This window comes from Neophocaena asiaeorientalis, unplaced genomic scaffold (assembly GCF_003031525.2).
Source record: "Neophocaena asiaeorientalis asiaeorientalis breed wild unplaced genomic scaffold, Neophocaena_asiaeorientalis_V1.1 scaffold5, whole genome shotgun sequence".
Classification (NCBI taxonomy): domain Eukaryota; kingdom Metazoa; phylum Chordata; class Mammalia; order Artiodactyla; family Phocoenidae; genus Neophocaena; species Neophocaena asiaeorientalis.
In genome coordinates this window covers 5,899,034-5,911,970 of record NW_020174698.1, presented here as the reverse complement: position 1 = coordinate 5,911,970, position 12,937 = coordinate 5,899,034, and the positions used below count along the sequence as shown (strand labels likewise).

At 42.0% G+C, this 12,937-nt stretch overlaps 1 protein-coding gene across 3 annotated transcripts in view; it reads right to left on the bottom strand.

Moving 5' to 3' along the window:
* The window catches only part of EPB41L2 (erythrocyte membrane protein band 4.1 like 2), a 214,133-nt gene that overhangs the window by 5,814 nt on the left and 195,382 nt on the right, over positions 1-12,937 (bottom strand). For all 3 annotated transcript variants that reach the window (XM_024759070.1, XM_024759072.1, XM_024759071.1), the window contains one exon: positions 9,951-10,056. In XM_024759070.1, the coding sequence (XP_024614838.1) occupies positions 9,952-10,056 (105 nt within the window). In that variant the 3' untranslated portion in view covers position 9,951. The remainder of the gene's footprint in view (positions 1-9,950; positions 10,057-12,937) is intronic.

Sequence of the window (12,937 nt, the reverse complement as noted above, 5' to 3'; positions counted from 1 at the left end):
GTTCAAATCCTCCCCGCACTCTGCACACAGGAGCTTTCTGCTCCTTTTCGGGGAAGTCTTCCCTGATCTGCCAACCAGGAACAGTTTCTCCTGTTGACTTTCATAGCCCTTTAGCTAGGCTTCTAACTATCTATCTATCTATCTATCTATCTATCTATCTATCTATCGCTGTGTTGGGTCTTCATTGCTGTACGTGGGCTTTCTCTAGTTGCAAGAGGGTGTTACCCTTCGTTGTGGTGCACGGGCTTCTCACTGCGGTGGCTTCTCTTGTTGCAGAGCACGGGCTCTAGGCGCGCGGGCTCTAGAGCGCAGGCTCAGTAGCTGTGGCGCACGAGTTTAGTTGCTCCATGGCATGTGGGATCTTCCCGGACCAGGGATCAAACCTGTGTCTCCTGCATTGGCAGGAGGATTCTTAACCACTGTGCCACCAGGGAAGCCCTAGGCTTCTCTTTAAACCCTATTTTTTACCCTATATGTTATTTGTACACTTGTTCCTATGCATTTACCTTTCTCACAACTACCATAGTCCCTTGAACGCAGTATGTTCCCAATATACATTAATGAATCCATGAATGAAGTAATAGCGACTAATCTGCAAGGCAAGGCCAGGCTGAAAAGCAAGGGCTGGGGAGGGGAAAAATAAACAGAATTGTATTCTAGGAACAAAGCACTACTGCCTGTCCTCACCATTAGTTTCATATTTCTGATTTAAGTGGAAAAAATTTCAGGTTCATTTTTCTGTTCTCTTTTGTTGAATAACTACTTCTGTGATATCCCAGAAGGACTCTTAGTTCTTTAAAAAACTGGTTTTCCCGAATCTCCCAAATCTGAAGCTTTGAGAAAGATTTCTAACAGTTAGTATTTGGCCCTAAAGCTAGAGGAAGGTCTTCTCATTCACTCTGCTGAGTTCAAATCTCGTGAGAACTTGATATGAAAGCATTCGACAAAATCTTAAAGCTTCTTTTAAATAACAAATGGACTACAGTAAGGCATACTCGGTATACTTGATTCTAGCTAAGCTTTTGTCAATCTTAGGTTCATGAGTAGAGATGAGAAAAATTTCTCTGTAGTATCAAATAAAAGTTGTGCTCTAAAAAAACAGTAACAAAACCCTTATCTTTTAGAAAAACGTCTTTGAACTATGTATGAATAGAACTCACTTAGTGTTCGTTTCGTATTTTCATTAAATAGGAAGGTTAGTGGGAATCAAAACAATTCATCTCCAGACCCAACTCCGTCACTTATTAGTTAACAATTTTTTCTTACCTCTTCAGCATCCAGTATGTTATTTTATACTTACAGGACATCTCAACTTGGAATACATTTCAAATGCCCAAGAGCCACACGTGAGTACTGGCTACCATGCTGAACAGAACAAGACTAGATTCTCACTTGCTCTAATACTAACTAACCATTTTGATGCATGAGAGTTAAAGAAACATAGGGCCAACCTGTCCTGGGACTATAATCCTCACGAGCACAGGAGTATCTTAAACACACACACACACACACACACACACACAGACTTATTAATCCGTTCCCCCAGCAAAATTCTGTCCTAACCTACCCACAAGTTTACATTAAAATTTAAAATTACTATTTAAAAGCTAGTATCTGAGATATCTAACATTAGACAAGTTCTTGAAACAAATGAAACTATACTCAGCTCTACACATGGATGGTATTTGATGGATCTTACAGAAAAGGGACCTATGGCAAACCCCTAGGATGCTATTTCCTCATAAAAAGGCGGGGGGTGGGGGGAGAGAAGAAGATGGTCTATATGCAGTTTTAAATTAAATATTCTTTTAATTCCCATACTCTTAAATACACCCTGCACTAGGGTACAATAAAGTCATAACCACCACCTCCACACTCCTCAGAGACTGGCTGGGTAACATGTAAGTAGGGAGACGGGGTACCGGGACCTCAACATGAAGATGGGAAGGAAGAGACACTGGGGACTTGGAGAGCCCCTCCTTCCCCTTAAGTGGCTGCACCTACTGAGCCATTGCAGCCTTGAGAGAAAGCAGGCTCGGCGTTAGAGCTTCTGATGTTTCTCGAATCGCCAGATATCTTCCCATTTTAAGCATTAATAATTAACTCAAATTCCGTGACATACTGTTTGGGCTGAAAAACAAACCAAAACTCTGGATACGGCCTGCCTGTGTCCTGTTTGTCAATTTTGTCTTGCTCTCTCCCCCTCTTTTTGGTGCCGCTTTAAATTCCCCAAAATAATGAAAAACTGGAGAAAACACCCAGCATTTGTGACTAAGAGATGAATAACCTTAACTCTGTAAAAGATAAAAGATGATAAACACCTGAATAGATAAGTGGACAAAGGATACAAACTGGCAATTCAAAGAAATGCAAATTGCGTTTGTGTGCACATATATTTATATGTGTGAGTATGTGTACTGTGACCTCCTCAGCAATGAACAATAGTAACAATTAAAAAATGCTCTTTCCTCACAATTTAACAAAAGGGGGGGAGGGGACAAATGCTCTTTCCTCACCAGGTTGGCAAAGACTTTTCAAATGTCGTATAATCTTTAGTGTTGGCAAGGATGCGGGGAAACGGGGATATTCTTAAACTGCTAGTGGGCGTCTAACTTTGTAGAACCTCTAAGGAGGGCAGGTGGGCAATATGTCAAAAAGAAACCTTTAGCACACCAACTCTAATTTTTAAAAATATCTGTCCTAGAGAAACAATGAAGTTAATGCCCCCCAAATGTACACACAAGTACAACCTTTGCAGCTGTGAATTTACTTGTGAAAACTGAGGAATAGCCTAAATGCCCATTAATAGGGGTCAAGTAAACCATCCTGCATCTATTCGATGGCTGTTGGAAAATGATGAGATAATGATGGGCAAACTTATCTACAAGGTACTGTGAAGTGGAGAAAAAAGCCGGATATGTGTTAGAATCAACAGGATCAGCCTATATAAATAGAGGTGTGAGAACACATGTGAGTGCATCTGAGTATGTGCTCACAAGTATATACACTGTGAATAGAGATTATCTATAGAGATAGATTATCTATCTCTAGGAGCAGAGCAATTATGGGTCACTTACATTTTCTACCATCTTTCCCTTTCAAAAAATTATGACCGCCCCTGCTTTTTTGTTGCCAGAAAAAAATACATATAGTTTCATTTGTAAAAACAACAGTCAATAATGATTCTGTCCAAGAGCAAACTCCGGGGAATCAGTGACTCCCAGGTGCCAATGAATGGACAATGGCAGGGGCATCCAGCGCCTCTTCTGTTGGGTAGTTCAAATATACTGTGACTCACTGATAGCACCTGCTAGGTTTATAAATGTGAAACAGAGTATTCCCCAGCATTCCAGAGTGAAAACTGGCAGTGCCTAAAACTCACTAAATCCAAAATGGCTTTTCATTTCTATGTAGAAGTCTTCATTTTATGTTTGATTAACTTATATTGAAAACTAAGCTGTAATAAAATGCTAATTTCTGGTACAAGAGTAGTACAACTAGGCAAACTTATAAAATAAAAATGCAACACAACTGAAACCGACATGCCTGAAACATCCCTGAATTGAAAATCGTCATCTGGATGCCAAGAGGCTGGTGTTTTTCTTTCAAGGACAGGGAGACGCTCGCATGTAAATGAGTAGCTCGTGATCGGCTAGAGCTCCATTCAGCCAATGCCGTTCTTCTCTCCTGTCAAGGCAGTTAGACAGCTGATGCTAATTTCCTGTTGTTTTTGCGAGTTCATTTTGAAACCGCGAACATCACCCTGACTTTGAAACGTTGGTTGGTTGAAATGTTGGTTGGAACACAATATTATCTTGTTTAGAAACTGGTGTTCATAGATGCAGGCTAGCACAGACAGCAACACAACTAACTGAGAGTTATTTATTGTGGGTTGGGGACTGGAACTCAGGGTCTACCTAACAGTCTCCAAGGAATGATGGATGTACCGGGTTTTTAGTAATCACTGCACTAGCTCCAGGGGCTCTGTCAGACCAATGCTCTGTCTTCTCAGATGAAGGCAGGCAAGGCGGATGGAAAAGCAAAAGGCCAATTACTGAGTTTTCCTGCTTCTCGAAAGCACTCTGTGTAAATCCTATTTCCTCAACCTGTTACAGGCTCCATCTCCACTACTTGACTGAAGGAGCTGTGACAAAGCTCCCAGGTAGATTCTGTACCAACAATTCCAGAGGACACAGGCACCTGATTTCTTTGCCATATTTAAGGCTGATTATGCTCTCCTTCTTGGAGCTAGCTTCTCTTGGAGCTTTCGTGGCCGCCTTATCTCCCTGTTTTCTATCTTCTTGCCCTTCTCACTCCTCCTGTAGCTCCTCTGTTCCCCAGGCCCCGACTCTCTGACCTGGCCCTGGGTAGGCTTCATCAGTGGATGACACATTCAGATGTGTCTACCTCCTGCTCTGAAGCCTGCCGTTCTGTCTGTCTGTCTGTCTCTCTCTCTCTTTCTTCCTCTCGCTCACTCTCTCAAAGCTCTTGGCTATTTCCTGGACCTCTTCATGAAGACACTTCACGTGCATCTCAAGCTCAACACCTCTGGGGTAGAAGTTTTTATTTGACTTTTAAGAGCAAAAAGGGTTCATGGCTGGCCTTCTATGTTATAAAAAGTTCTTACAACATGCCTTATTAACAAACCCTCTGTAGATTCTATTATCACCTCCAGTTCATAAGGCATAGAGAAATGAAATAAACGGCACACATCACACAACTAAGAGTAGATTTGAACCCAGCAAATCCGCTGTTACACTTCCTCTTAACACTCAGACTATCTGGTAAGTGTCCAATTAACCATGTCGTGTGTGTGTGTGTGTGTAAGACATAGCCTTATACATTCACTTCCAAGCTTCCACTATAATTCCCATGACAGTTGGTCTCTCCTATAGTACCAGAGAACAAAAAATGCATCTTTGCTTTAAGACAGCTAAACTGAAAGGACTGGCCACATTGCACATGACATGTGAAAAATGAAATCCACGTGTTCCATGACTGAAATTACAGGTATCACCATCGACCTGTTTGTCCAAGCCAGAAACCTGGGCGTTATCTGGCATTTTTCCCCACTCCTCTGTCCTCCCAACTCACTAACTTCCGTATCCTCATGCAAACGGTCAAAAAGTCACAAGCCTTTATCTCCTCGCCACCTCTCAAATACAAAGGAGTACCCCTACAGCTTTTCAGGATAAATTTCAGCCTCCTGCTTGGCTTCTAAGACTCTTTGTGAGCGGGCCTCTGCCCCTCTGCGCCCTCATCTCCCATGACTCTGCTACAAGTGCCCTGCGAGGCAGCTGCACCTGATTTTGCCCTATTCCTGGAGTGTCTGGTGTACAATACCAGATCCTGCCTGAACTGCCCCCTTTCCATGCCTTCCTTCCCTGGGCTCACTCCAACTCGCCATGAAGCTCCAGTGAGAAGCCATCTCTGATGCCCCATCCTGATTCAGAGATCTCGCCTTTTTGTTCCCACGAAACTCAGTCCAGAACCTCTGATAAAACTTGAGACTCTATGCTGCTACCACTGCTTTATTGTCTGTGAGTACAGACCTTGATTTGAAATCTCAGTAGTAAAACAGTAGATGATACCTAATGAGACTTCCATAATACCTGTATAAGAACAGTAACGACAAAAAGGAATAAAATGAGTGAATGGATGAGAGGCTGCTCTTGCCATCACGTTATCCTTGGGCCGCTCACTGCTTTCCGATGAAAAGGAGGCGTGCTTCACTTTTTCACGCAAAGTCAATGATTACTCCAGGAGTCTGAGAGGCTCGTCTGAAGTCTGCGTTCACAGAGCTTACGGCACCAGCTGAAGCAGGGTCGCACATTCCCCCTGCTGGGGCTCCTTCCTTCTCGGGCCGCGCAGACCACACCCCCCAAGCCTGGGCTCTTCTACCTTTTCATCAGGACCAGCGGGGACACCATTCTAGTGGTGACGAGGTCAGTAACATTTTGTGTCAACTCAAGGGCTCATAAATATGCATTTAGAATAAAATAGCAGGAGGGAGTAGTCCTTAAGAGGAAAGAAAAACGATACAGAGGATCAAGGCAAATGCTCCTCTAAGTGTTTTCTTGTTCGTGGAGCTGCATGCAGCCCCTCTGCCTCACTGCTGGCAACCGCCCAGCATGGGGAAGCAGACCGGGACTTCAGTCCTCGGCACATTGTTCTTTGACCGTCTTTCTGTTTCCCCACCTGCCACGCTCAATGCTTGATCAAGAGGTCAGAGCTACTCCAAAGGAAGAGATCAGGTCAGACCAGGAGGAGAGCTTTTCATGCCCGAAAAGGGAGACGGGACCGATACATCACAAATAGTTCTTTCTTCTTCTTTTCTGACGTTGGGACACCGTCCTGGTCCTGCTGTTTGCCTTGAGCCACTGCTGCCTCTGTGGGATTCTGGCAGGGCAGCCAGAGGGTAGCTGAAACAGTGGAAACACATTCTTCCCAGCCCTGACAGGCATCAGCAAAGGAAATTTTTCAAGAACAAGTGCGGCCAGTCAGGAGCGGAGATGCTAAAATGACTGTGAGAAGACACTGAGGTAGCTCCCATCTGTCCTTCAGATTGCAACTCAAATTCTGTTTCTCAAGTAACAGGTTAAATTGATAACAGTTCAAGCCCCCTATCTGGTTCTCTCATCTCACATTATTTCCTTCGGAGCATTTATCAGATATGCAATTACATTCTATTTGTCAATACTGACACCTCCCCTCCTGGAGTGGATCCTTCCTGAGAAAGGGGACCGGGACTGTGTTGTCTACCAATGTGACCATCCGAATCCTCACTGCCTAAGCTGGCCTAGCATGCTTTGGCACTTGCTAAATATTTTTCAATGAATAAATGAATCTTTCCAAATGTATCTGGTTTGCTCACCTTACATGTGAATTTACATTTTAACCTCCTAAATTTGTTTAACAAGGCTGCTTATAAAAGATGGCCTCCGAGACAGGCAAACTTCAAAGGCTGTGTGTGTGTGTGTGTGTGTGTGTCCACTGAACAAATGAATATAAGGTGTTAAGAATCAATGACATAACTAATTTATTTTAAAGCTTATTAAAATACCACAAATGAAGGTGAAGTGCTGGTAATGCTACTGGTCACTAATTTTTGTCTCATATTCCTGATTAAGTAACTGATTCATAGAATTTAGAGAAGAAATATGCATTATTTTTACATTTGTACAACACTCAATTTTCCCATTCATTGTCATATTATATATAAATAGAAAAGGTAGATTGTACCAGCCCCACTGACTTACCCAACGTCCCACAGTTTGAGATCTGGCAAGATTAAAACACAGTACTTCATCTTCTGACTCCTAGCTAAGAATGTTCTCAGACTTGCATGTAACATAGCACATTAATTCAGGTAAACAGATACTGTGCTTGTGCTAAAACTTTAAATGATTTCTGCTCATAGGCCCTTTATACACCCTGTGTTGAAAACATCATCTAAAACATAAAGAGTAAGGTTGCTAGATATAAGAGCAGTATTGAAAAGTTAGTTGTATCTCCCTATGCCAGCAACAGCTTCTGGGGAAAAAAATTATACAATTTTATTCAAAGACATTAAAGAAGATCTATATAAATGGAAAGATGTTAATATTTGTGGAAAAGAAGACAATATCATAAAGACGTAATTCTCAGTATACTGAGCTACAGAGCAGATGCAATTCCAATCAAAATACCACAGGATATCTTAGAACCTAACACTCTGGTTCTGAAATTTATATGTAACAGAAGGAGCCCAGAACAGCCAAGACATTCTTGAAGAGAAAGAAGTGGGGAGTGTTGTGCTCCTAGACACCAATTCTCATTTTAAAGCTATATGGCACTGGGGCAGGGACAGACACACAGACTGGTAGAAATGAATGTGCTCAGAGACACACCCACGCATGTAAGAAACTTGGTATCTGACCCGCAGACTAGACGGGGCAAGGACGGGCTCTTCAATAAACAGGGCTGGAACGCTGGCTGCTTATACGGGAAACAAACAAATCACTGTTTCTAATCACACATAAAAAATTTCTGATAGATTAAGGATTGATCCATGAAAGGCAACATTAAAATTTCCAGATTGAAAATATCTTTTAACACCTCAGGATATGGAAAAAGCATAAGCCATAAAGAAAAGCTTGATAACTCAACTATATTAACGTATTAAATACTACACTCAATATATTAATATATTGCCCTATATTAATAAAAGACAAACCACAAACAAAGATATCTGCAACACATAAAACTGACAAAGGATTAGTATCCAGAATCTATCAAGAATCTGTATGACCAAGAAAGTTATATGGCAGTAAGTTACATGTCGTATGTCTTAAGTTGTACGCCATTTCATATCTGTCAGATTGGCAAACATTAGTAAGTCAGAGGGGAGGCTGTGCACTGGTAGGACCCCTCACGCCCTACGACGGGAGAGCACTTAGCCTTGCCACAAGGAGGAAGACGGGTTATGTGACCAGCCCCTCCAGTGGGGATCTATCTATCAACTGACCAATGTACGGATCATTTTAAAAACAAAAATGCAATATTAAGTATATGTGCTGTGTGATAAAACCTGCTTTTTAAAACCCTAATAGGTACATGATCAGGAACACTTACTCAGTTTTTAAGAACCCTAACATTAGTAAGTCAGAGGGGAGGCTGTGCACTGGTAGGACCCCTCACGCCCTACGACGGGAGAGCACTTAGCCTTGCCACAAGGAGGAAGACGGGTTATGTGACCAGCCCCCTCCAGTGGGGATCTATCTATCAACTGACCAATGTACGGATCATTTTAAAAACAAAAATGCAATATTAAGTATATGTGCTGTGTGATAAAACCTGCTTTTTAAAACCCTAATAGGTACATGATCAGGAACACTCACTCAGTTTTTAAGAACCCTTTAACGCAACTTTTAAAGGCTGTATGTACTTCGCCATCACATGGAAGCAGCATAATGTATAACCACTCCCTACTGCTGGCCATTTAGATTGTTTCAAATTTCTTGCTAGTATATACAAACATGTGATACTCTTGTAGGTAAATCTTTGTATCCGTCTCTGATTATTTAAGATAAATTTCTCACAGTGGTTTAAACGGTAAGCATGTCTGACGTGGGTTTTTGCCAAGTTGCCCTCCAGGAAATATTACTAATTGATACAGCAGCATAAGTATATTCCCCACCCCCCCCACCTCCCCGACCCTGGCTAAAAACGTAAACTTTGCCAGATTCAGCAGTGAATTTTTCATTTGTATTGATGTAAACAATACTGAGGCTGAATACTTTTTGCTCGTTATTCACTTAGTTTCTACATGGTTTACTTGCTTAATCCTCTACTCATTTTTCTACTTAAGTGTTTACATTTTCTGATGACACATAAGAGCTTCTTAATATAATATATTCAGGATATTAATCCTGTCTCTGCCAGGTATGTTGAACTTTATCACTTACCTTTTATTTTTGTTTTTGTTAGTTTGGCTCAAATTTTTACCTCTTTATACAGTCAAAGCAATCTTTTCCTTTATGGTTCCTTCTCTGATACAGAGTTCTTAATGTCTCCATTTAAAAGATTAACTCATCTCCCCTTTGGGCCCCTACGACAAAAATCCCTCATCTAAACGAAAGCAATAGCACCTTCCTAACAGGCTCTTTGTGAACATTGAGGTAACTTATATTAATGCGCTTTACAAATAGTAAAGTAACATATAAATGTTGATTATTAGCAGCTCTCAATACATGGCAGTTATTAACACCACATATGCCCGCTGCTCCACAGAGTTTATAATTAACTATATACAGGTCACCCGAGCAGATGTACTCGGAGATGAAAAAGTCTGGAAGATCAGATGAACTGTAGGAGACAAGCACCATGATGCAGACGTGCCTTTCACATCGCTCGGCAGGTTCAGGAACACAGAACAGTCATGAGAAAGGCCCCGATGACGAGGCTCTTACCTTACTCTTCCCCCTCGTCCAGCTCGGTTTCTTTGTGCACCACCACCCTCGTGACCGACATGTCGGGGTGCTGCTCCCTGGCTTCCCTGATGGCCTGGGCCAGCGCCTGTGGGGTCAGGAGAGAGCACTGTGAGTAGAGGAAGAGGCTCTTTCTCGGGATGGCTGTACACGAGCACAGCCATAACCTGGGATCCATCATTCCTCCTGCCAAGACAGTTTCACTGCTTTATTTGAGGAAGCAGGAGATTTGAAATGGGCTCTTTTTTCGTTTTACAGAATGCATCTCATTTCCCCAGATTTCCCATTTCTCCAGTCCACTGCCAAATAATGATACATGTAGGAGAAACACACTGGCTCTGAATCCCACTCAACCTGGCACGCACTGTGAGATGTGGAGAAAACAGATCTTCTCTGACCTTAGGATTCTCATCTGCAACCTGAGACTTATGCTAAGATTATAAAGATAATGTTAAGGTTTGATGTATGGATTGAAGGAATGATGTAAAGCCTCCAGGGGTGGTGTCTGCCCTCCACACTCGAGTGATACTTGCAATTACCCAGTTGCCTCAAAACTCATGGTGCAAGAAATCTCTTGCATTCCTATATACTAATGATGAAAAATCTGAAAGAGAAATTAAGGAAACACTCCCATTTACCATTGCAACCAAAAGAATAAAATACCTAGGAATAAACCTACCTAAGGAGACAAAAGACCTGTATGCAGAAAACTATAAGACACTCAAGAAAGAAATTAAAGATGATACAAACAGATGGAGAGATATACCATGTTCTCGGATTGGAAGAATCAACATTGTGAAAATGACTACACTACCCAAAGCAATCTACAGATTCAATGCAATCCCTATCAAACAACCATCGGCATTTTTCACAGAACTAGAAAAAAAAATTTCACAAATTGTATGGAAACACAAAAGACCCCGAATAGCCAAAGCAATCTTGAGAAAGAGAAACGGAGCTGGAGGAATCAGGCTCCCAGACTTCAGACTATACTACAAAGCTACAGTAATCAAGACAGTATGGTACTGGCACAAAAACAGAAATATAGATCAATGGAACAGGATAGAAAAACCAGAGATAAACCCACGCACATATGGTCACCTGATTTTTGGTAAAGGAGGCAAGAATATACAATGGAGAAAAGACAGCCTCTTCAATAAGTGGTGCTGGGCAAACTGGACAGCTACATGTAAAAGAATGAAATTAGAACACTCCCTATGCAGAACGGGAATAAAGATGCAGACCTACTAGAGAATGGACTTGAGGACACAGGGAGGGGAAGGGTAAGCTGGGACAAAGTGAGAGAGTGGCATGGACATATATACACTACCAAATGTAAAATCGATAGCTAGTGGGAAGCAGCCGCATAGCACAGGGAGATCAGCTCAGTGCTTTGTGACCACCTAGAGGGGTGGAATAGGATGGGTGGGAGGGAAACGCAAGAGGGAAAAGATATGGGGATATATGTGTAGCTGATTCACTTTGTTATAAAGCAGAAACTAACACACCACGGTAAAGCAATTATACTCCAATAAAGATGTTAAAAAAATAAAATTAAAAAAAAAAACTCACAGTGCAGGACCAGGCTCTGCTCATCTTTGCCCTCTCAGGCTCTCAGTAATTGTTTGAGGAATGTTGCAGGGAAAATATCTATTAACTTCTAGGACATAGAACAATTAAAACCACAAGCAACAATGATGACAAACAATCAGTAAAGCTAAAGAAAAGAGAGAGACTAATCTTTTAGATAATAAAATACAGCTCCCTATTTTACAGGTGGAAACAGTGAAGGCAAAAAGGTTAATGGGTCTTCCTCAGGACCATCCTGCCAGGGGGCTACAGGGCAGGAGAGGGCTGCCCCTCCACTGATTCATCGGCTCTTCCCTGGATGAGGCTGTGAGAAAGCAGACAAGATTTCTCTGAGTTTGATCAGAAAGTAAACTGTATACAAGGATTATGGCAAAATGGAAAGATCCTGTTTTTCAGAGGGAAAGACGTTTAAAGAGGTCTCAGGGAAAAAGTAAAAGAAAACTGCACAGAACAACACTCAAAATCTAGGAAAGAACTTGAAAACAAAAAAGAAATCCTACTAGGAGAGAGATTGCTGTATCTCATAAGGAAAACATACATTTGAAAAAAGCAGCACAATTTTCCTGCTGCGTTGTCACCTGCCTTTGGGGACAACTGCATTTCTTGTTTGCAATATCATTTCTGTCAGCTGGAAGGTTACTGAGCAAAACCCTGAGCCGCATTCCACAAAGAAAGATAAAACTACCCCGCAAAATTATTTTTACGCCAAAAACTTTTCACTCAGAAGCCTGGAAGACACTTGAGGGTGCTTAAATTTCCACTGGGGAACAAACTCTGGCAACCTACCTGTGTTGGACAAGAGAGGATCAGACAGGGGACCAGGCTTCCACTTAAGCATCAGCACAACTGCTTGCCACGTGGGGAGAGCAGGCAGCCCAGTGGGCAGGAGCAGAGTGGGGACCTCGTCTCAGAGCAGGACAGCAAGTGCTGTCGTGTACTAACTGCAGTGTGAGTGGGGAAGGCGACCAAGTCCATCAGGGAGGCTCTAAGTCTGTGTTCAGAGGCAAGAGGGAGATTGGAACAATCAACACGGTCTACTCCCTGCTGGTTTCTGGAATCCAATTTGAGAAAGGACAGCTCTGATGGGAGCCAACGTGGCTACAGAACAACTTCTCAGCTACTCTGAATTTATGTTCATTACAAAGACCTGCCTACATTAAACCCTGCATCTGTCAAAGAGGAAACATACATGATACCCAAGGGAAGGTAGCAGGCGTGAAACATGTTTTAATTAGCAGAAAAGTAGGGAAAATGGAAAACTGCTATTATCATCTTCAAACATATTTGAAGTCAGTTTGCCCTTAGTTCCTTTCCTTCCATAATATCGGTACACGTAATTAAATACCGTAAAATGTTAATTTACTGCGGCAACAGTAAAG